Source organism: Pongo pygmaeus, chromosome 1 (assembly GCF_028885625.2).
Source record: "Pongo pygmaeus isolate AG05252 chromosome 1, NHGRI_mPonPyg2-v2.0_pri, whole genome shotgun sequence".
Taxonomy (NCBI): domain Eukaryota; kingdom Metazoa; phylum Chordata; class Mammalia; order Primates; family Hominidae; genus Pongo; species Pongo pygmaeus.
The window spans coordinates 187,661,734-187,684,602 of record NC_072373.2 but is presented as its reverse complement, the minus strand read 5'-3'; the positions used below and the strand labels follow the sequence as shown (position 1 = coordinate 187,684,602).

Below are 22,869 nucleotides of genomic sequence, written 5' to 3'. Positions count from 1 at the left end.
CCATCTCTACTAAAAAAAATACAAAAAAATTAGCCGGGCATGGTGGCACATGCCTGTAATCCCAGCTACTCGGGAGGCTGAGGCAGGAGAACTGCTAGAATCTGGGAGGCGAAGGTTGTGGTGAGCCGAGATCGTGCCATTGCACTCCAGCCTTGGCAACAAGAGCGAAACTCTGTCTCAAAAAAACAAAACAAAACACAGCTCCGTAGAACGCCTCAAATCTTTTGTGATAGCCTTATCTCGGACAAATCTCTTCCCTTCTCTGGACTCAATTTCCCCATTTGTCAAATGGAGGGCTGGGCCATGGCTGGGAGGCCCCTCCTGCTCTGGGTTCCTTCCACCCTCTAATGTCATCCTGGAAAGGCTGGCAGCATGTCTTGGGGTGGGAGGCTCAGTGTGTGATCTTGGCAAAGTCATTTTTTATTGGACCATGAGGTCACTGTAACTTGTATCACAGGGCAGTTGTGAGGACCCTAGGAGTTAATGGACATGAATGTCCCTTTCAAACTATCCCAAGGGTGACCCAAATTCAGAAAGGGAGGCAGGAAGCCTAAGGCAAAAACGTAAAGCAAAGAAGCCCAAAGCAGCGCAGGGCACTCACATGAGCTGACCCTCCCTGGCCTGGCACTCTCACCCATGTGCCATGCCTACTCGCTTCCTGACAAGCCCCTACTAGGAAGAATGGGTTAGTGGGAGCTTTAATGATTTACCTGACTTAATACCCACGGGCCAGCATCCTGACTCCCCAAAAGCTCGTACTGCCAGAATGCCAGCTTTTGGATAAAGGCCAAGTCCCAGGTACAAGTCACCCACAGCCCAGGTAAGTGCAATGCATCATGGGAGTCCAAGGAAGCAAGAAATATTTATGGAGCATCTATGGGGACAGAGACATACATTGTTTTCTGAATTCCTAGACACTCTAATGATGAAAACAAGGCAACTGAGCTAAGCTGGGATGCAAAACCACATATGCAAACACCTATGTTCGGCTGGGTGCGGTAGCTCACGCCTGTAATCCCAACGCTTTGGGAGGCCGAAGTGGGTGGATCACCTGAGCTCAGGAGTTCGAGACCAGCCTGGGCAACATGGCGAAACCCTATCTGGTATTTTGTACCAAAAATACAAAAATGTAGCTGGGCACGGTGACGCATGTCTGTGGTTCCAGCTACTCAAGAGGCTGAGGTGACAGAATCGCTTGAGCCTGGGAGGTAGAGGTTGCAGTAAGCCAAGATCGTGCCACTGCACTCCTGCCTGGGTGACAGAGTGAGACCTCGCCTCAAAAAAAGACAAAAAACAAAAAACTATGCTCTCTGTACCACAGAGGGGCTGAGGAAGCCTGCAGATTTCTGATTTTTCCTTTTCTGGAAGGTAGAGACTGGCCAGAAAAGTGATGAGTGATGGGCATAGGCAAGGCTAGTTAGTTACAAGTTCTTCACGAAGGGTGGGGTGAGACATCTGGGGCAGGGCTCACCCTTGCGTGCTGCCCAGGAAAGATCGTGGGCGAACCCCTGGCTTGGAGGCAAGGCGATTCCATCTGTCCCCTACTTCCTATTCAGCTAAGCTCATTACTGTGAGTTACAGAGGAGCACAATGGAACACGGAGAAGTTAGTTAAGTCAGTTCCCATTTCCTAGGAGACAAAGAGGAACATAGCAGAACCAAGGCTTTGGAGCCAGACACACCTGGTTTTCAGATCGTGTGTGAAAGGCAAGCGATATGACCTCTCCAGACCTCAGTTTAACATCATGCACAAAAAGGTTGTGCTTGCAGGTCAAATCAGCAGTCTCCAAAGGGAAGGGCTTTATTCCAGAATGTATATGGAATGATCTACACAAGATTTGGAGGGGAAAATGACTATAACTGCTGTCTTGTATCTATTTGTCTTTTGAAATTTCTATTTTATGAAGGCATATAATCTGTTAGTATCAAAGTGCATGTGCATGAATTTAAAAATACAGCTGGGCGTGGTGGCTCACGCCTGTAATCCCAGCACTTTCGGAGGCCGAGGCGGGCGGATCATCTGAGGTCAGGAGTTCGAAACCAGCCTGACCAACATGGAGAAACCCCGTCTCTACTAACACTACAAAAAAAAAAAAAAAAAAAAAAAAAAAAAAAATTAGATGGGTGTGGTGGCGCATGCCTGTAATTCCAGCTACTCAGGAGGCTGAGGCAGACGAATCGCTTGAACCCGGGAGGCAGAGGTTGCAGGGAGCTGAGATCGCGCCATTGCACTCCAGCCTGGGCAACAAAAGCGAAACTCCGTCTCAAAAAATAAATAAATAAAATAAATAAATAAATAAAAGTACAGATACACCACTGTGAAAGAGGTGTTCCAACATTAATTACTGACGAGGTAGACAGTGGAAAATTTGGAGAACACTCCATGAAGAGCACCCACCTGCTACACTATTTAGAACGAGCTGGCACAAGGGGCCACCTTTGAAGATAGGCAAATTCTCTCCCTTCTGCCCAAAATTCAAGAAATGTTATGGTGAAGAGAGACAGTGGAGACAGAAATGAAATTAAATCTGATAGGCCTGGGTTCAAATCCAGTTCAACCACTTACTAGCTGTGTCACTTTGGCAAACTTATTTCCCTTCTCTGAGCTCCAGGCTAGTGAGTAACCAGCAGGGCTATAAGGTCCGTGACGCTGAAAGTAGTTTGGCTAAGAACCTGCTGATTTTCTCCTCCACTTTTCTGTCTCCACGTAGAATATTCACTTATCCACTCAACAAATAAATACCCATGTCGGGCATAGTATGCCGAATAGATAGTTCCTTCCCTGGAGGAAGTGACAAAAGTGATCTCTTTCGACGGAAAAACTGAGGCCCAGAAGTTAAGTGGCCTGCAAGAGCCCTCAGATATCTGGACTTCCTTGCCACTAGCTAGAAGAACTTCTCGCTGAACTTCTGTTTAGTATATCCCACCCTTATGGCTCACCTAAGATTCTGGGAGCCTTCCCCGGGAACTTCCCCGGGGTCTCACCTCCAGTGAGGGCCCAGGAAGGGTGAAGCAAGTCGTCTGGATTTATGTATTCAACAGGTGTGGGGCGGAAGGCCTATTCCTGCCGAGGGTGCGGCCCAGCGTCACCCCGCTCAGTCCCAGCGGGACACCTCCACAGCCAGTAGGAAGGGCAGTTCAGAATTCAGTGCTACCCCCACGTCCCAGCTAAGAAAACAAAGCAAGGGCCATCCAGGTGCCCTCCCAGCTGAGGAGATGGAAAAATCAAAGTATAATAGATAAAGAGGGACCGTTTCAAAAGAAAAAGGGGACTTGAAAATATTGTAGACTAGAGGGAGGAAGGGAGGTGGAAAGAAACAATGCCCTACACACAGGAGGGGCTCCACAAATATTTGTTGAAAAGAAATCGCTTTGCAGACGCTACAAAGATGCCCTGCAGGACAAGCCCATTTACACAGGGAAAAAGAAATCCTATCTAGGGAGTTGTTGGTCCCCAGAGTCCCCATCCCTCATTCCCCAACCCCGTGGCTTGCGCGCTTCCCGCTAGACTTCAGCCTGGGGTTCTTTCCTGGCGCCCGGACCCCCCGCCCCTCTGGTTGCGCTTCCCTCTCGGCCCCGAGGGTAAACCTGCCTCCTCGGAACACATCTCCGCGAGACTGGGCCAAAGCTTTGGGGCCTGCACTCCTTGGAAAGGAGAGCCTCCGAGACCGGAGGTTCATCTCAACCCCCGCGTTCGAGCCCGGGCCTGGAGAAAAGTGCCCTCCCCTCGGCCTCGGCCTCGTCACCGCGGGGAACTGGCGGGAGGAGTAGGGGAGGCCGGTGGGACACCTCGCACCAGGCCGCTCACCTACAGGGGCGCCCGGGCTAGGGAAGCAGACGGAGAGCGGGGGCGGCTCCTGCCTCCTCCGCGCGCCGGGGCCGGGGCCGGGCCGGGGGCTCGGCCCGCTCAGCCAATGGGCGCCGCGCTCGGGCCCCCTCCCCCTCACCGGGAGGGGCCGACGCTGGGCTGCCGCTGCCGAGGTCGTGTGCGACGTGCCGCGCCCGGGCCCTGTGTCCCCAGCCCCAGCAGGGCCGCGTGGAAGGCGCGGCGCCCCCGGAAGGAGGCCATGTGCTCAGTGCCGGCGCCAACTACGCACGCGGCGCCCTCCGGCCCGCTAGACCCGAAGCCCATCCCCACTGCGGCCAGCGGCCCGGCGGGACGCTGCGCTCGGGACACGCACGGAGCCAGGCTCGGAGAGGCGCGCGGCCCGCCCCGGGCGCACAGCGCGGCGGGGCGGCGGGGGAGGCCCTGGCCGGCGTAAGGCGGGCAGGAGTCCGCGCCTTTGTTCCTGGCGGGAGGGCCCGCGGGCGCGCGACTCACCTTGCTGCTGGGCTCCATGGCAGCGCTGCGCTGGTGGCTCTGGCTGCGCCGGGTACGCGGGTGGCGACGGGCGTGCGAGCGGCGCTCTCCTGCTCAGGCTCGTGCTCCGGTCCGGGGATTCCGACTGCGACTCTGACTCCGACTTCCGTCGCTTGGTCTCCTGCTCCCTGGCGCGCTCACTCGGGGACCCGCGACTAGCGACCGGCACGCTCGCTGTTGCTACCTCTTGCCTCTTGCCAGAGAGCGCGCGGACCGTAGCGTTTATAGGACCCCGGCCATTGGCTGGCGACGTCGGTGTGTCAGGGGTGTGTGGGCAGGACCTCGGGGCGGGGCCTGGGGCCCAGCCTGTCCTGGGCGGCGCTCCGCTAGGAGGGGGTGAGGGGAGTGGCCGAGGCCGGGGCCCCCCCTAACCACTGCCTAGCTCAGGCTGCCGATCCGCTCGCTCTCTGTGCGTTGGGACCGCGGAGGGCATTCGCTGTGTGACTCAGGGCAAATGTGCGCACCTCTCTGAGCCTCCGCGGCATTCTCTAGCAAAATGGTGGAGCCGGTACCCGGCTGTAAGGCAAGCTGGGATGCGCGGAGTAGCGGGTGGAAAGCTGGACTGGAGTTCTCACTCGGCCGCTGGGTGACTTCGGTGCACTAGGGATAGCAACAGTACCACCTCGTAGGGTTATAGAAAGACCAAGTGAGTTAATATTTGTGAAGTGTTCAGAACAGCGTCTACTGCATGGAAAGTAGTATTTATTTGTTAGAGAGACTCCAGGAGGTCTTGCCCAGTGATTGACTTCTCCCTTCCCTGTCTCCACCCCCCACATTCCCGTTTGTGAGCCAAGCCTTGCTTTTGCACCGGCCGGGCTCTCTTGCCTAGAAATGCATACCCATCTCAAACCTGGGCTTTAAAATCACCTCCTCTGGGACCCCTTCCTCTACTTCTCACAGTTCAGGTGAGCCTATGGTGACCTGTAAGTGTGGAAAATATGAAAGGCAGGCGGACTGACATGATAGGACATTAAAGACATGATAGACCTCGGGTTTGAACCAGCTCAACTGTATACTGGCCCGGCCGCGATCCTGGGCGAGTTCCTGGCCAGTGAGGCTGTTTTCGTTTTTTTCTTTAATTTTTTTTTTCTCAGACGGGATCTCGCTCTGTCGCCCAGGCTGGAGTGCAGTGGCACGATCTCCGCGCACTGCAACCTCTGCCTCCCGGGTTCAAGCAGTTCTCTGCCTCAGCCTCCCGAGTAGCTGGGATTACAGGCGCCCGCTATCACGCCTGGCTAATTTTTTGTATTTTTAGTAGAGACGGGGTTTCACCATTTTGGCCAGGCTGGTCTTGAACTCCTGACCTTGTGATCCACCCGCCTCGCCTCCCAAAGTGCTGGGATTACAGGCGTGAGCCACTGAGCCCGGCCGAGGCTGTCTTCTTATGAGTAAATGGAATTCTCACACCAATCTCATTGCTATCATGAGAGGTGCAATTTCCAGATAAGCTCATAAAGTGTTTAGCATGGAAGTTCTCGTTTACTGGTTGGTGGTATTGTTGGTTTATTTATTTATTTTGTTACTAAATAAATAAATGCTGGTCTCAAACTCCTGGGCTCAAGTGATCCTCCCACCTTAGCCTCCGTAGTCGCTGGGAGTGCAGGCATGTGCCACTGCACTGGTAGTGGTATTGCTATCATCTGACTTCACCTTATTTCCTCTAGACCAGTGCCTTACTTGAGACACAGTGAAGGGAAGGCCCCCCAGTCCAAAGGTCTGATCAAAGTCTTGAGAGTCCCTTTCCCGATGGAGGGAGTCATGGTGGGCTTACTGTCTGTTGGAAACCGGGAGGCTGAGCCAACCAGATGACCCCTGGAGTTCTCTGGCAATGTGTCCAGTTCTGGCTGAGGGGCACCTTGGTTGAGTGTGGAGCCCTGAAACAGAAGGCAGGTGCATTCTGGGCACCGCCCTGCCGAAGGTTTCAATTCCTATGGTCTCTCTATGCTCAGCCTGGAAAGCTTGGGCCACCTCTCTCCTCACCCCTGGACAGACCAAGTCCTGCTGACTCCGCTGTCTACACCACCTCATCCTCCTTCCCTCCCCTGCTGTCTGCAGGGCCTCCATCTCCTCTGGTCTTTCGTCCTCCAGTCCTGCACCCTGCCACTCTCCTGCTCATCTGTCTGAAATTGTCATGGAGGGAGTAAGGGCCAAGCCTGGCCATCACGGTCCTTCTTCAGGGCACCAGTTTACACGCTCAGCCTCGCCCCTCACACCAGCAACTCACATCCACACATTTGCTCAGCTCGTCTCCTCTGCCTGGGAAGCCCTCCCCCACCTCACCATGCCAAAAAGCACCATGGGTCCTTCCTCCTCCGGGAAGTGTCCCTGGTTCTCCCAAGTGGAAATCTTTATCTCCTTTACCATTTGGTGTTTTGTAGGTTGCCACTTGTCCTCTGTCTGCCTTCCCTCAGCCTGTGAGCACCTTGAGGACAGGTTCTGCAGCTGAGGCATGTGGGTAAATGACTGAAGGAGGGAAGGAATGCACGAATGAGTGAGCAGCTAATCTACCTATGTTGAATGTTCCTTCCCCTCCAGTCCGTCCTGCTGATACTTCCAGTCTTTCCTTAAGTACCTTTTGGGTTTTGCTACTTCCCTGCTCAAAGTCTCTCCACAGCTCCTTGTTTCTTAGCACATCCAGTCTATGCCTTTTCCCAGTTGCGCATCTGCCTTACTCAGCCCATGGGTCACACTCACCAAACAGCCACCTTGTCCTTCTCTGGGCCAGCCCCATGCTGGCCACTTTCCCAGGGACAGAGACGTGTGACCCCGTTGTTAGCCTCATGGAGGCCCCCAGCTGGAGGAGGAGCAAGAGGGGAAATGAGCAGCAACAATACCAAGTCAAGCGTAGAGGGTTAAGAATCTGTACAGGAGCAGAACTTGTACCACAGGGGAAGGAGAGTGAGTAGAGAGAGCATCTGGGAAGGGGGAGGTCATGCTAAGCAGGGTTTGGAAGGCTGAATAGGAGTTCACCAGATGGATCGAGGGAAGGCCGTTCTCAGCAGAGAGAAGAGCATGTGCAAAGGCAGCAGACTGCCGGAATGATTACCTAGGGAACGTGAGAATCTCTGGGCCGCTCTTAGAGACTGATGATGGAGCCCCAGATCCGGACTCTTTGAGTCCCAGCTCTGCTATTTACTTGCAAACATTCATGGGCAAACAATGCCTTCTCTTCTCTGAGCCTGAAGACCCACATCTGTAAAACAGATATAACAAACCCTTCCTGGGTAGGCCTGAAGGAAAGTAGATGTTTATAAAGGCTTAGCTATATAAACTGTACTCGTTCTTGACGTGAGAAGTTCAGTCAAATCCCTATCCCATGGTAGGGTGGTGCTTGAGGAAAAAGCAGAGTGGCCGAAAAAAAGCTTTTCCTTCACCCACCCCACCCCACCTGCCCACACACAGACCCCCATTACCTTCTCTGTGTTCCTCTCTGTGAATGTTTTATGACCCCTGGAGGCTACTGGTCAGAAGCAAATTCATCAGAAGCTATTAACGCTGCATCACAGACTAGATTCACAGATGGACTGGTTTGTTATTTGGGTGGCTGATTCCTTGGAAGCAGAATTTAACTCCAACTAGGGAATGAGCCCTAGAGAAGGCCCCAGGAAATAGCACGTGAGCAGAGAAGGTTTGGGTGCAAGGGGAAAGGAGAGCAGGAGGGGCACCTAAGTAGCCCCTGTGGCTGGGGCGTGGGGACTTAAGGAGGAGAAGAGACTGAAGAAGTGGAATCACAGAGGCTCCAAATGCCAGGTATAGGAGTTAGGGCTTTATGCAGTGGATAGTGGGGAGCCATGGAGAGTTACTGAGCAGGGAAAGGACCTGAGGAAACCTCAGTGTCCCCACAAGCCTACTCTACCTGAGGCACTAAAGGGGGTGTGAGGAGGCTGTGGAGCCCCAGCATTCAGCTTGAACGACCTAGTGCCCCTTCCCCAGTCTGCACCCACACTGACAGCTTTATTCCCTGGAGGCTGCCTTTAGTCCTGGACGGAACTCGGCCTCTTCTGGGTCCGATTCTAAGCAGTTCCAGCCCAAGCTAGTCTGGAGGAAAAGAGCTCTCTGGAACTGGCTAGCAGGGAGGTGTCAGGTGCCAGGCGGATGCTGGAGCCTAGTGCGTGCCTCAGAGCACGCAAGTGGGTGGGGGAAGGGTGGTGGTGGTGGTGGTGGTGGCGGCGGCGGCAGGGCCTTGCAAAGCGGGTCCTAGCAGCTCCAGAGTTAGGAGTGAGTAAGGCGGGCTGGGAAAAGACTGTTGCCTTTAAAGGCAAGCGTCCCTGGCAGCCAGGAGGAAAGGTTTTGCTGAGTCAGCTGCAATTGGTACAAGAGGGGATAGCAGGGGCTGGGACGGAAGCCCCCCTAATCCAAAGGGTGTTTTGCAATTCAAATCCTCCTGGATTGCAGGTAAACACAGTGATGGATTCCAGGAAGGCCTGATGGGCCAGGCAGGACAGTTTTGTGTGTTTAATATTTTCATTCTGATTTGCACACCTGCTTGAACCACCTGCTCCCAGAAAGCTTTTCGGCATCCCTTCTTTATCTTCTGTATGCCCCTCCGACCCTCTGCAAATGCACTTATCAGGGCTACCACCTGCTCGCTGATGCTGGGGAAATTGAAGGCACATACTCCCCTCCCTTCTCTCCTGACTACCAGGCTTTTCTGTCCAGCTGCCTCCAGGATGTCCCTCTGGATGTCCCACAGGTCCTTCACACTCACCATGCTCAAACCTGAACTCATTATCTTCGCCCATCGCTTCCTGTCCCCACCCTAGAGATGGCTCCTCTAGCCACCAAATTGCCCTAGCCAGAGATCTGGTATCTTCCCTGACCCCTCTCTGTCTCCCTCATTCCCCGTATCCCGTCGCCCATCCCGCGGACTCTGCCTGCCCTCTCCATGCGGCCAGTCCCTCCTCCAGCATAGGCTAGGACCACTATTCATTCATCCTCCTCCCTGCCACCACACTGGTCTCTTTAAAATGCACAGCTGACCACATCACTGCTTTGTTCAAACATCTTTCCATGGCACGCAATAATGTGGCTGAATCTCACAGACACATTGAGTGATAGCAGCTGTGCAAAAGAGTGTGATGTCATGTGTATAAAGTTTAAAAACAGGCAAAACTTATCTCCGGAGTAACAGTAGTTACCCTTGGAAGGGAGGGTCGTGACTCTGGGGGCGGGTGCTGGTAATCAGGGTGAGGCAGGTGGAGACCAGATCAGCAGTACTGATGTTTTTTTCTTTCGCCTCAAGCTTTAATATGACTCAGCACAGCATGTTACTAATCCTGTTTTTATTTAAAATTTTGATATTTTGTCATCATGGATTTTTTGCATTAATTCTGGTTTTTCAAAAATACTGCATTAAAAATATTATTTATCCTGATGACAGAGTCTGCTGCTGCCCCCCTCTGCCCCCCTCCACCGCTGCTTAAATTTTACAGGGGAGGTGAGTGCCCTTCTTGTCACACCCTGTTTGTGACCGTGTTGGTAATGTTGTTTCCTCATCAGGGTGCTGGTTGCGGGTGTGTTTAGTTTGTGAAAATGCATTGAGGTGTGTACATTTCTGATTTTCATACTCTTCTGAATGCATATTTTGCTTCAATTAAGCAAACTGATTTTTTTTTTTTTTTACTTAAAATATTTCTGTAATTCCAAGGGAGTGTCTCCATCTGCTTCTTCCAGTGTCCCCAGCACCAAAAACAGCACCTGCCTCACACTGGGTCTCATACATTTTTGTTGAATGAAGGAACACAACATTTTAGTTAATTTAATTCTGACAGCAACTCTATGAAATGAGTATTTTTCTATTTTCTTTTTTTTTTTTTTTTTTTTGAGATGGAGTCTCACTGTTGCCAGGCTGGAGTGCAGTGGCACAATCTCGGCTCACTGTAACCTCCGACTTCCGGGTTCAATAGATTCTTCTGCCTCAGCCTCCCAAGTAGCTGGGATTACAGGCGCACACCACCATGCCCAGCTAATTTTTGTATTTTTAGTAGAGACGGGGTTTCACGATGTTGGCCAGGGTGGTCTCGATCTCTTGACCTTGTGATCCGCCCGCCTCGGCCTTCCAAAGTGCTGGGATTACAGGCGTGAGCCACTGTGCCTGGCCTTTTTCTCTCTGTTTTCTAAAGGAGAAAACTGAGGCTCAGGGAAGTAATTTGCCCAAAATCACACAGGTAGTAAGTGTGAGTTCCAGCACCTGGATTGAAAAAATAAATGGAGCCAGGTGTGGTGGTGCATGCCTATAGTCCCAGCTACTAAAGAGGCTGAAGCAGGAGGATTGCTTGAGCTCAAAAGTTCAAGTCCAGCCTGGGCAACATGGTGAGACCCCATCTCTAAAAATAAATAAATAGGCCAGGCGCAGTGGCTCACACCTGTAATCCCAGCACTTTGGGAGGCCAAGGTAGGGGGATCACGAGGTCAGGAGTTCGAGACCACCCTGACCAACATGATGAAACCCCATCTTTCCTAAAAATACAAAAATTAGCCAGGCATGGTGGTGCGCACCTGTAATCCCAGCTACTTGGGAGGCTGAGGCAGAATAATCTATTGAACCCAGGAGACGGAGGTTGCAGTGAGTTGAGATTGCACCACTGCACTCCAGCCTGGGCAACAGAGCAAGACTCCATCTCAAAAAAAAAATTTTTTTTAATAAAAATAAAAAATAATAATAAATGGTTGACTTGACTCTAGAGAAACTTGTTAAATCAAATGCTGCCAGATTCTCTGGCAATAAAGAAAGCAATAAAAACAACAAAAACTCCAACTGGCACTGCCTGCTCTGATCCAGCAACAGTACAAGCAGTTTGCTTTGCCTGGCTCTTATCGCTTAGATTACAATTATTTGAGCCTTATCTTCCTCTGAGATAATGACCTTCTCTACGGCTGGGGCTCAGGTATTCCTGTCTTCCCTCTGTCCAGCAAGTTATTTGGCACAAGAAAGAAGCTATAAATGTTTAATAAATGAATTAATCAGAGAATGAATGAAGGAGGAGGCTGACAGTGGTATTTGGTGGGCAGACCACAGGCTTTGGAAACAGACGTGCTAGCTATGTGTCTTTGGGCATGTTACCTCACCTGAATCTCAGTTTCCCCAACTGTAAGATGGGGATAATAGCAGTACTCAACTCTAAGAATTATTGTGAATATAAAGTAAGGAAACGTGTATCAGGTGACTATCCTACAGTAAATACTTGAAACGTGGTAACTAATATTATTTCCATTTTTTTACATTCTCAAAGCCTGATTTTCTTCAGGGTTGCAGGGATCTGCCCTTCTCAATTTCCACGTATTGTTTTCTGAAGGTCTGTGAGGTTGGAAGAAGAGGACCTGATGATGCCTCCCCGAGGAGCTTTCTTCCCCGTGGGGTGGGCAGAACTCTGGAACGGTCAAAAAGTCTGGCTTCATGGACCAGCTCCACCTTGTGATTGGCGAGTTGCTTATTACCAGTGAGCCTCAGTTTTCTCTCTGTAAAATAAGGCCCATAATAATCTTTTTTTTTTTTTCTTTTAAGACTGAATCTCAATCTTTTTGCCCAGGCTGGAGTGCACTGGCACAATCTCGGCTCACTGAAACCTCTGTTTCCCGGGTTCAAGCGATTCTCCTGCCTCAGCCTCCCGAGTAGCTGGGATTACAGGCGCCCACCACCACGTCCACCTAATTTTTTTGTATTTTTAGTAGAGACAGGGTTTTACCATGTTTGGCCAGGCTGGTCTTGAACTCCTGACCTCAAGTGATCCACCCGCCTCGGTCTCCCAAAGTTCTGGGATTACAGGCGTGAGCCACCGCGCCCGGCCCTCTTTTTTTTTTTAAGACCCAGAATGATGTTGACCTTGGAGATCTCTGGGGAGGATTCAATGGCTTGGCCCTGGGCCTGGTGCACAGTAAGCCCTCCACAAGTGTTGAGTCTGAGGAAGTAACCTGGCACCCTGAGGCTGGGGGAACAGCAAGGAGACCGGAGGGATCCTGAGAAGCCCAAGGACTGATGGGAAAAACAAATAGCCTGGCATAGTTTTGTTTTATTCTTAGAATCATATTTCTCCAGAGAAGTGGAAAAACAATGCCTTTCATGCTGATATAACTTTTTCTTTCTTTTTGTTTTCTTTTTAGAGGTAGGGTCTTGCTATGTTGCCCAGGCTGGCCTCAAACTCCTGAGCTCAAGCAATCCTCCTGCCTCAGCCTCCCAAGTAGCTGGGACAACAGGCCAGCACCACCGTATCTGGCTTTGATATAACTTTGTAACTCTACAAAACTCCTTCCCACATGTCATTCCTTGGGTCCTCCCCACACCTTATGCTACAGGCAAGACTAGAATTATTCATGTATCTGCAGTTGTGGAAACTGAGGCACAGAGAAATTAAGCCACTTGCTTGAGATCACAGTGAAGGAGAAACTTGGAAGCAAATTGAAGGTGTAAAACCTGGGCCTCCTGACTTCTAGATACCACCATGCAGCAGTTTGGATCTGAAAGGAAGCACACAGCTTATGCCCGGACAGAGCAGCCGGTGTCTAGCTGTGCCCGCTTGCCCCGCCCAGCTCCCACCTGGATGCCACCTGGCAGTGATATGCACATGCATCACGGGGGAGCGGGCTGACTCACACATTATACTGGAGCTGACTCATGCTTTGCAAGAGGGAGAGTGAGAATCGGTTGAGAGCCGCAGGAGCCCCTGCTTTCCACATTGAGGCTTGAAATTCATGCCTCAAATCCACGGCAGTTCAGTTCTTTAAAAAGGGAAAGCACTGTGAGCTGGCTGGAGCTGGGGATCTCTGTACTCAGAGAAGAGTGGTTTGTTTCAACTCTGGGCTCTGTTACAAGTTGGCTGGGTGACTTCGGGCAAGTCATTGTCCCTCAGTCTCTTCAGCTTTGTAACAAAGGGGTTGCAACAGATAAGCACCAAGACTATTCAAGCATCTGAAAGGCTGTTCTTGCTCTGGGTTGAGAAACCTTGTCATAATAATGTTGTATGTGTTGCTAATTTACTATGTGCCAGGTAAGTGATTGGTATGGAGTTATTAATATCTCATTTAATTCTCATAACGAATTCTAGATTTACTATTTTTTATCTTGTTTCTCAGAGGAGGAAACTGAAGCACAGTTTCAGAGTGATTTGCCTAAGGTTGAGTAGGTCAGCAAGTGGCCGAGCTAATGATTGAACCTGGTTTGTCCCCAGACTTTGTATAAAATCTAGTCTAAGGCCGGGCGTGGTGGCTCACACCTGTAATCCCAGCACTTTGGGAGGCTGAGGCGGGTGGATCACAAGGTCAGGAGTTGGAGACCAGCCTGGCCAACATGGTGAAACCCCGTCTCTACTAAAAATACAAAAATTAGCCAGGCGTGGTGGCGGGTGCCTGTAATCCCAGCTACTCGGGAGGCTGAGGCAGGAGAATTGCTTGAACCTGGGAGGCAGAGGTTGCAGTGAGCTGAGATCACGCCACTGCACTCCAGCCTGGGTGACAGAGCAAGACTCCACCCCAGAAAAAAAAAAAATCTGCTCTATACCTTTATCCTGTTAGACCTCAGTTTCCTCACTTAAAATTAAACTACATGACATAAAATTTACCATTTTACCTATTTTAAGATTACAGTTCAGTGTCATTAAGTGCATTCACACTGCTGTGCAACCATTGCCATCATCCATCTGAACCCACTAAATAATAATTCCCCATTCCCTGTTACCCCTAATCCCTGGCAACCCCTGTTCTACTTTCTCTGTGAATTTGACTACTCTAGGTATCTCATTTAAAGTTTCCTCTTCTTTAAAACTACGATAATAAAGATCAAGTGTTATTCGGTCCTTCTTCCAGTGGCGAGGTTGGCTCAGACTTGAATTTAAGTCCCAGTTCTATTCACCTACCCCTCGGGCAGGTTGCTTAACCCCTTTGCCTCCCTCATTCCCATGTCCCTAAAGTTGGGCTGGTGGACCCTGATGGGATGATCACAGGAGACAGTGGGGATGAAGGTACTTGGAAAACCCAATGCCACTTCTAGAACTTGTTATACCATCTTCGTGGTGGGCTGGGACCCTGGCTTAGATTTATAGGTGTGACAACTGGGGAGGCTTTAGAATGGCACATTACAACCTGGCCAGTGCCCAACCCGACATTTGGGGCTGAGGCTGGGAGGTAGAAGCCACATCAAGGAGGGCTTTGACTGCTTGGCTATAGAGCCCTCCCCTCAAGGAGCTTACATTCCAGCCTGTACACCTGGTATTGTAAAGTGGCTGGTATAGTCTTTACTTACAGAGAGTGCTCAGGCAGTAGTCTGTCCTCCGTGGTTCTTTTAACTGGTTCCCAGAGGCCTGGTTTTGTGGCTGAGAGTCCTATCTTCCCTATTTCCTTAAAGTAATGATTGTTAGGATATTTTGGTTGCAAGTATCAACGCATTCAAACCAGCTGTCACCAAAAAGGGAGTTTTTTTTTTGTTTTTGTTTTTTTTTTGAGACGACGTTTTGGCTCTTGTCACCCAGGCTGGCATGCAATGGCGTGATCTTGTCTCACTGCAACCTCTGCCTCCTGGGTTCAAGCAATTCTCCTGCCTCAGCCTCCAGAGTAGCTGGGATTACAGGCGCCCGCCACCATGCCTGGCTAATTTTTGTATTTTTAGTAGAGATGGGGTTTCACGATGTAGGCTGGGCTGGTCTCAAAGTCCTGACCTCAGGTGATCCACCTGCCTCAGCCTCCCAAAGTGCTGGGATTATGGGAAAAAGGGAGAATTTAATAAATGATATAGAGATTGGATGCAGTGGCCCACCCCTGTAATCCTAGCACTTTGGGTTTGCCAAGGCGGGAGGGTTGCTTGATCCCAGGAGTTCCAGACCAGCCTGGACAATATAGCCAGACATTGTATCTCAAAAAAAAATTTAAAAATTAGCCAGCCATGGTGGCATGTGCCTACAGTCCCAGCTACTTAGGAGGCTGAGGCAGGAGGATGGTTTGAGCCTAGAGATTCGAGAATACACTAAGCCGTGATTGTGCCATCACACTCCAAACTGGGTTACACAGCAATACCCTGTCTTTAAAAATATAAAAAAGTTAAAAAAAAAAAATAGTCTGGGCATGGTGGCTGACACCTGTAATCCCAGCACTTTGAGAGGCCGAGGCAGGCAGATCACCTGAGGTCAGGAGTTCAAGACCAGCCTGGCCAACATGGCGAAACCCCATCTCTACTAAAAATACAAAAATTAGCCAGGCGAAGTGGTGAGTGCCTGTAATCCCAGCTACTCGGGAGGCTGAGGCAGGAGAATCGCTTGAAGCCAGGAGGGGGAGGTTGCTGTGAGCCAAGATTGCGCCACTGCACTCCAGCTTGGGCAACAGAGTGAGACTCCATCTCTAAATAAATAAATAAGTAATTTATAAAAAATCTTTAAAATATATTTTAAAATAAAAAAGATAAAGGATACAGAGGTGTCTCATAAACCAGGCACAGGGATGCAACAAGACACGGACGAAGATCTGGATTCAGTGAGTAGGCTGCCACTAGGATGCTCTACCTTTCTCATCTGTGTTATTTCTCTCTTTCAACACAAACAGGCCTGTTCTGCCCCACACAGCAGAAAATGACCACGATGCAATACCAGAGTCTGCATAGGACCATTTCAACAACCCTTAGAAGCTGACTCAGCTGTTTCCTGGCCCTGACTTTTCTAAGATAAGAGGAGCTGATAGGAACAATTTGGGTGAGATGTTTGTCCTGAGTCCATTTGGTTATGGTCAGGTGATACGGTCACAGAGCACAAACAAGGCTGGCAGAGCCCCACTCTGTGTGAGGATGGGGTGGAGGAAGCATGTGTTCCTCCTGATGTTGTCACACAGGCACACATGCATTCATTAAAAATGTTTTTGGGCCGGGCGCAGTGGCTCACGCCACCAGCACTTTGGGAGGCTGAGTTGATTGGATCACCTGAGGTCGGGAGTTTGAGACCAGCCTGACCAATATGGAGAAACCCCGTCTCTACTAAAAATACAAAATTAGCCAGGCGTGGTGGCACATGCCTGTAATCCCAGCTACTCGGGAGGCTGAGGCAGGCGAATCGCTTGAACCCAGGAGGTGGAGGGTGCAGTGAGCCGAGATTATGCCATTGCACTCCAGCCTGGGCAACAAGAGCGAAACTCCATCTCAAAAAATATACAGTAGTAATAATAATAAAACAGTTCCTACCTCCAAGGGATACAGTGTGTGTTAACTAAGACATTTATTCACTTATTCCATAAATACTTATTAAGTACCTAGTACGTGATGGTATTTGTGGAAGCTGCACAATGACTGGCCAGTGGTGAAGGCTCAGTGAGTTGGAGTCACTTAAAGCTCTGCCTTCCAGGTGTGCACAACTAAGTTGATGCTCCACACAGGTGCTTCTGCTCTTGTGGTCTGTGTGCATTCTGAAAATCTAGGAATTCAAACAAGGTGCCACAGCTATCTATTGCTGTAGATTAACCATGTCAGGCTGGGTGCGGTGGCTCATGCTTGTAATCTCAGCACTTTGGGAGGTCGAGGTAGGTGGATCACCTGAGGCCAGGAGTTCAAGACCAGCCTGGCCAACATAGCGAAACCCTGTCTCTACTAAAATACAAAAAGGGGCCCCGCTCGGTGGCTTACACTTGTAATCCCAGCACTGTGGGAGGCCGAGGTGGGCGTATCACGAGGTCAAGAGATCAAGACCATCCTGGCCAATGTGGTAAAACCCCGTCTCTACTAAAAATACAAAAATTAGCCAGGCATGGTGGCACACGCCTGTAGTCCCAGCTACTCGGGAGGCTGAGGCGGGAGAATCGCTTGAACCCGGGAGGTGGAGGTTGCAGTGAGCCAAGATTGTGCCACTGCACTCCAGCCTGGTGACAGAGCCCCCACCCACCCTCACAGAAAAAAAAAAAAAAAAATGAGCTGGGTGTGATGGCACATGCCTGTAATCGCAGCTATGTGGGAGGCTGATCACGAGAATTGTTTGAACCCAGGAGGTAGAAGTTGCAGTGAGTGAAGATCGCGCCACTGCACTCCAGCCTGGGCGACAGAGTGAGACTCTATCTCAAAAAAATAAAAGAAAAGAAAAAAGAAAAAAAGAGTAACCATCTCAAAACTTAGTGGCTTTAAACAGCAACAGCTTATTATTTCTCATGATTTTGTGGATTGACTGGGCAGTTCTGCCCCACGTGATGGCAGCTGGGGTGACTCATGCAGCGGCATTCAGCCGGACACATCGCTGGGCCATTCTCTCCATATGGTGTTGCATCCTCCTCTGTCTCCTGAAGGTTAGCTTGGACTTCCTTATAGCATGGTGGCTGGGTTCCAATGGGGAGTGTTCCAAGGGAACAATCCTCATGTGGAAAAGCTTATCAAGCCTGGTTAAATCAATGCAAATCATTCTGGATTTAAGTTGCTTTGTCTCTTGATCTCTCATGAACATTCCTATGTGAGTAAATATTCTTCCCAATGTGATTTTTTTCTTGTTGTTAAAGACAGGCTCTGGTTCTATTGCCCAGGCTGGAGTGCAGTGGCATAATCATAGTATAATCAGAGCTCACTGCAGCCTTGAACTCCAGGGCTCAAACAATCCTTCTGCCTCAGCCTCCCACGTAGCTGGGACTACAGGTGCACACTACCATGCCCAGCTAATCTTTTTTTTTTTTTTTTTTTTAAAGAGATAAAGTCTTGTTGTATTGCCTAGGCTGGTCTCCAACTCCTGGGCTCAAGTGATCCTTTCACCTCAGCCTCCCTAGTAGCTGGGACCACAGGCATGTGCCAATACACTAATTAAAAAAAAATTTTTTTTGAGAGATGGGGTCTTGCTGTGTTGCCCAGGATGGTCTCAAACTCCTGGCCTGAAGTGATCCACCTTCCTCAGCCTCCCAAAGTCCTAGGATTACAGGTGTGAGCCACTGCACCCTGCCCCCAACATGAATTTTTTTTTTTTTTTTTTTTTTTTTTTCTTGAGATGGAGTTTCACTGTTGTTGCCCAGGCTGGAGTGCAATGGTGTGATCTTGGCTCACTGAAACCTCCGCCTTCTGGATTCAAGCGATTCTCCTGCCTCAGCCTCCCAAGTAGCGGGGATTACAAGCATGCACCACCACACCCGGCTAATTTTGTATTTTTAATAGAGATGGGGTTTCTGCATGTTGGTCAGGCCGGTCTCGAACTCTGGACCTCAGGTGATCCACCTGCCTTGGCCTCCCAAAGTGCTGGGATTACAGGTGTGAGCCACTGTACCCAGCCCCAACATGATTTTGAATGGCTGACTGATAGACCATCATTGATTGAACCAATCTCCTCTTGATGAGTAATTAGGCAGTTTTCATTTGGAGGCAGTTATAAACAACTCTATGAAGGATAACTTTGTGCCAAGAACTCAGTACATATCGTTGTAGTAGAAGGATTACAGGGCCAAAGGACAGGTGAATTTTTAAAAGCTTTGCTAAATTTCCCTTCAGAAAAAATGGTACATTTTGCACTTTTATCAGCTATAAAGAGACCTGCTCTTTCGAAATCCTCCGGTCAATACTGGGTGTGGTTTGTCTTTTCAGTCTTTGTCAATTGAAAAATCGTGTTTTATCGTTGTCTTCAAAAGAGAGAAGATTAGAAGTAAGTTACCCAGAGCCAGATGCTTAAGAAGAGTTCTTGTCTTTTACTCTGAGGTAGCCCGAATAAATCAGCAGGGTTGAGGCCGGGGCAATGCAAAGTGTCTTTCTGCACAATGTCAGGCTATTAAATGCACAGTGTCCCTCTGCCCGCTGACTCAGGCTGTAAAATTGGAGCACGGTGCTGACAACAGTGCTCATGGCTGTAGGGATGAGGTCACTGTGTCCTCACTGTGCGGTCGACTGGGACAAGCCCATGGCTTTCCTGTCCCGTGTCTGTGGGCCTTCGGCAGACACAGGGCTCGTGGCGTCACCCTCCACGCCCGTGTTGGCTTTCACCTTGTTCCCTCTGACCCAGTCTGGAGGACCTGGTGCTGCATCTGGGCCAGGCTGGCTGTAACTAATAAGAGGTGTAACAAGGGGCATCTAAAACAGGACCCTGAGATTGGTCTTTGTTTTTGAGCAGCCAAAGCCATACCTCATAGTGTCAGAAGTTTTAAAACTGGGGGATCCTTCTTGTGTGGAAGCAGAGGTCCTGGACTCAGAGCCGACCCTGCTTCTTCCTAGCTGTGGAGCAAGTAGGGGAGCTTTTCCAAACCTCAATTTCTTTATCTAGAGAATGAGGGTAATGGTGATTTAAGGACTGTTATCTTCTTCCTCTGTGCCTGATACTTGTGATTCTCACAGGAACCCTCAAAGGCTGAGAGTATCCCACCCACTTCACAGATGAAGCAAACTGAGGCCCAGAGAAGGGAAATTACTTGCCCAAGATCACCCAGCAAGTAAGAAACAGAGCTGGAGATGAGCTCAGGTCAGCACGGAACCACGCAAACTCCTGTAGGCTTTGTAAAGGACTGATGAGAAAAGCAGATGGTTAAGAGCTCTACAACTTCTGTGAGGTAAAGAATATCTGCAGGGCTGGATGTGGCGGCTCTTGCCTGTAATCTTAGCACTTTGGGAGGCCAAAGTGGGTGGATTGCTTGAGTCCAGGAGTTCAAGACCAGCCTGGGCAACATGGTAAAACTCTGTCTCTCTAAAAAAAAAAAAAAAAAAATTAGCCGAGTGTGGTGTTGTGTGCTTGTAGTCCCAGCTACTTTGGAGGCTGAAGCGGAAGGATCCCTTGGCTCAGGAGGCAGAGGTTGCAGTGAGCTGAGATTGTGCCACTGCACTTCAGCTTGGGTGACAGAGCCAGACCTTATTTAAAAAAAAAAAAAAAAAAAAAAGAATATCTGTGATTACAAGATTGCAATGCAATTTTGAAAGCCTGCTGTTGCCCAGCTGGACAGCTAGAGTTATTCTCAGTGGTGGGATGGCTGAACTGGGGGCCCACTGTGGAGAGCTGGTTTCCCGCTGGAGTTCTCTGAAAAGGTGCCTGATTTCACAGCTCTGATTCTACAGAGGGAGGCCAGGCCCTTCACGTAATTGCTACCCTTCTTTATTTATGGAGCTATTCCTCTGTCGGGATGTCCTTATATGTGTACGGTCTGTGCTGCAGTCGATTCTTATAGTGATTCTATGCAGAAGGTACTTTAGAGGAGGCTGCTGGGGCGCAGGGTGGGTAGGTACCTTGTAAGCATGGTGGGGCTGGGTCTCCAGCTGGTTAGGACCCCACCCTCCTATCATGGCCTAGGAGTGAGGCATTCAGGGCTGGACCACCAGCGTTTGTGAAGCTTTGTGCCCCATTGTCCCATCAGAACATCTTCTTGACCCTGGCAGGCCGCCAGGGCAGGGCCATTCTCCACCTTACTGACAAAGAAGCCCAGGGAGGGGAAGAGGGTGCTCCCCCCACACCCCCATTGCCTCTGCCTGCTTAGTCGAGAATGCAGGATAGAGAAATAATGGGAAAAGCTCCCAAGTGTTGCTGGATCTCTGCCTGCCAGGGAAACTGTGACCTCAGTGAGGGCAGGGTGTTCCTTCCAGGGAACTCGAGGTGGGGCAGGATGGGTAGGGAGTGAGATCAGACGGAAGGCCATATTGGGAAGATGGGAAGGCAAGTCTCTGGGGGTTTGTGGGTTAGAGGAAGGGAACATCATAGAACAGGCCAGGAATAGGAGCTTGACCTGGAGATTACTTTGCAGCAGGTTTAAACAGGGGCCATGTGGGAGTGTGGAGCCCTGGGGTCAGAGGTTACTGGATGCAAATTATGACTCTGCCATTTATGGGAATGGTGAGTTTGGACAAATGATTTCCCTGGGCCTCGGGGTCTTCATGTATAAAAGGGCTGAATCTCAGTGGGTAACTGGAGCACTGCCTGGGTTAGATCCTGGCTCCACCTCTTACCAGTGTGACCTATGGCGAATGAGTTCACCTCTCTGGGCATCAGTGTCCTTGTCTCTAAGATGGACTTGATAATAATGAAAGCTACCGCTCACAGGGCTGTGGTGAGGATGAAGGGGTCTGGCAGCACATGTAGAATTCTTAGAGCAGGCTTTTTTCCTGCAGAGACTTTGTTGCTGTCATCATCATCCTCATCCTCATCCTCATCATCATCTACCTCCAGGGATTCTTGGGGGGCTTAAACAAGGCAGGTTGTACAAATTATCTGGCACAGAAGTCATTAAATAATAACAGGGCAGAGTGACGGGTGCTGTGATACAGGGAAGTGCTAGGAGAGACACAGGAAAGAGAAAAGACTTCTGTCTGGCTGGGTGGAAGAAGGGTGTGGAAGGTATGGAAGCCAAGGGAAAACTTCCCCTTTGCCCTCTGAAGGTTCACTGAAAAGTCACCTGACAAAAGGCAGATGAATAGCAGAAATGGCATGCAAATTTATTAATGTGCACACAGGGAGAACCACAGAGTGATTGATTACTCCCCACCCTGCAATGGGGTGCAGAAGCTTATATGCCATCTTGAGGTTACAGAAAAAAATGGGGGCTTGGGGCCTGAGCGCAGTGGCTCATGCCTGTATTCCCACCACTTTGGGAGGCCAAGGTGGGTGGATCACCTGAGGTCAGGAGTTTGAGACCACCCTGACCAACGTGAAACCCCGTCTCTACTAAAAATACAAAAAATTAGCCAGGTGTTGTGGTGCGCACCTGTAATTCCAGCTACTCGAGAGGCTGAGGCAGGAGAATCACTTGAACCCGCGAGGCGGAGGTTGCAGTGAGCCGAGATCACGCCACTGTACTCCAGCCTGGGAAACGAGAGTGAAACTCTGTCTCAAAAAAAAAAAAAAAAGCAGTCCGGGCACAGTGGCTCACGCCTGTAATCCCAGCACTTTGGGAGGCTGAGGCAGGTGGATCACCTGAGGTCAGGAGTTCAAGGCCAACTTGGCCAATATAATGAAACCCTGTCTCTACTAAAAGTACAAAAAATTAGCCTGACATAGTGGCAGGTGCCTGTAATCCCAGCTACTCGGGAGGACTGAGGCGGGAGAATCACTTGAACCAGGGAGGCTGAGGTTGCATGAGCTGAGATTGCAGGGCTGCCCTCCAGCCTGGGCAACAAGAGCAAAACTCCAAAAAAAAAAAAAAAAAAAAGAGAGACAGAAAGAAAGGAGGGAGGGAGGAAGGAAGGAAAGAAAGAGGGGCTTGGATCCTGGCAAAACAGTTTATGAGATGGGGAGAAGAGGAGGCCTTCCTAGCAAAGGTGGTCTTGTTATGTAGATGAAACCTCACAGATAGCAGCTGTCAGAGAGAGTGGACCTTTGAAGGTACCAGACTCTCATCAGTTAGTCTGTCCTAGGTCTGACAAGGGAAGGTCCGCAGAGGAAGCCTGCCTGCATCAATGCAGATGTCCCTATAGATGCAGGTCTGCCCTACAAAAGACAGCTTCGCAGGCCTACTTCTGCTCCCAGGCTCTCTGAACAGCCATCTCAAAATATGTCAAAGAAGTATATTTTGGGGTGAAATATTTTTATTTGCTGCAAAGCCTTGCTCAAAGGACGTGTAGAAGTTCCCTGTGTAGATGAGGGGAAGACAGAAAGATGAACTTGTATCATCTTTGGT

The 22,869-nt window shown here is 50.0% G+C and overlaps 1 protein-coding gene and 1 long non-coding RNA gene across 2 annotated transcripts in view; one reads left to right on the top strand and one right to left on the bottom strand.

The window, feature by feature from the left end:
- The window catches only part of SLC2A1 (solute carrier family 2 member 1), a 33,162-nt gene extending 28,289 nt beyond the window's left edge, over positions 1-4,873 (bottom strand). The window contains exon 1 of the mRNA XM_054495162.2: positions 4,321-4,873. Coding sequence (XP_054351137.1) covers positions 4,321-4,338 — 18 coding nt within the window. The 5' untranslated portion in view covers positions 4,339-4,873. The remainder of the gene's footprint in view (positions 1-4,320) is intronic.
- LOC129040526 (uncharacterized) lies at positions 4,736-20,400 on the top strand. The gene is made up of 3 exons (XR_008503661.2): positions 4,736-5,264; positions 15,883-16,028; positions 19,610-20,400. It is a non-coding gene; the product is annotated as an uncharacterized LOC129040526 (long non-coding RNA).
- The last annotated feature ends 2,469 nt before the right edge of the window (positions 20,401-22,869 follow it).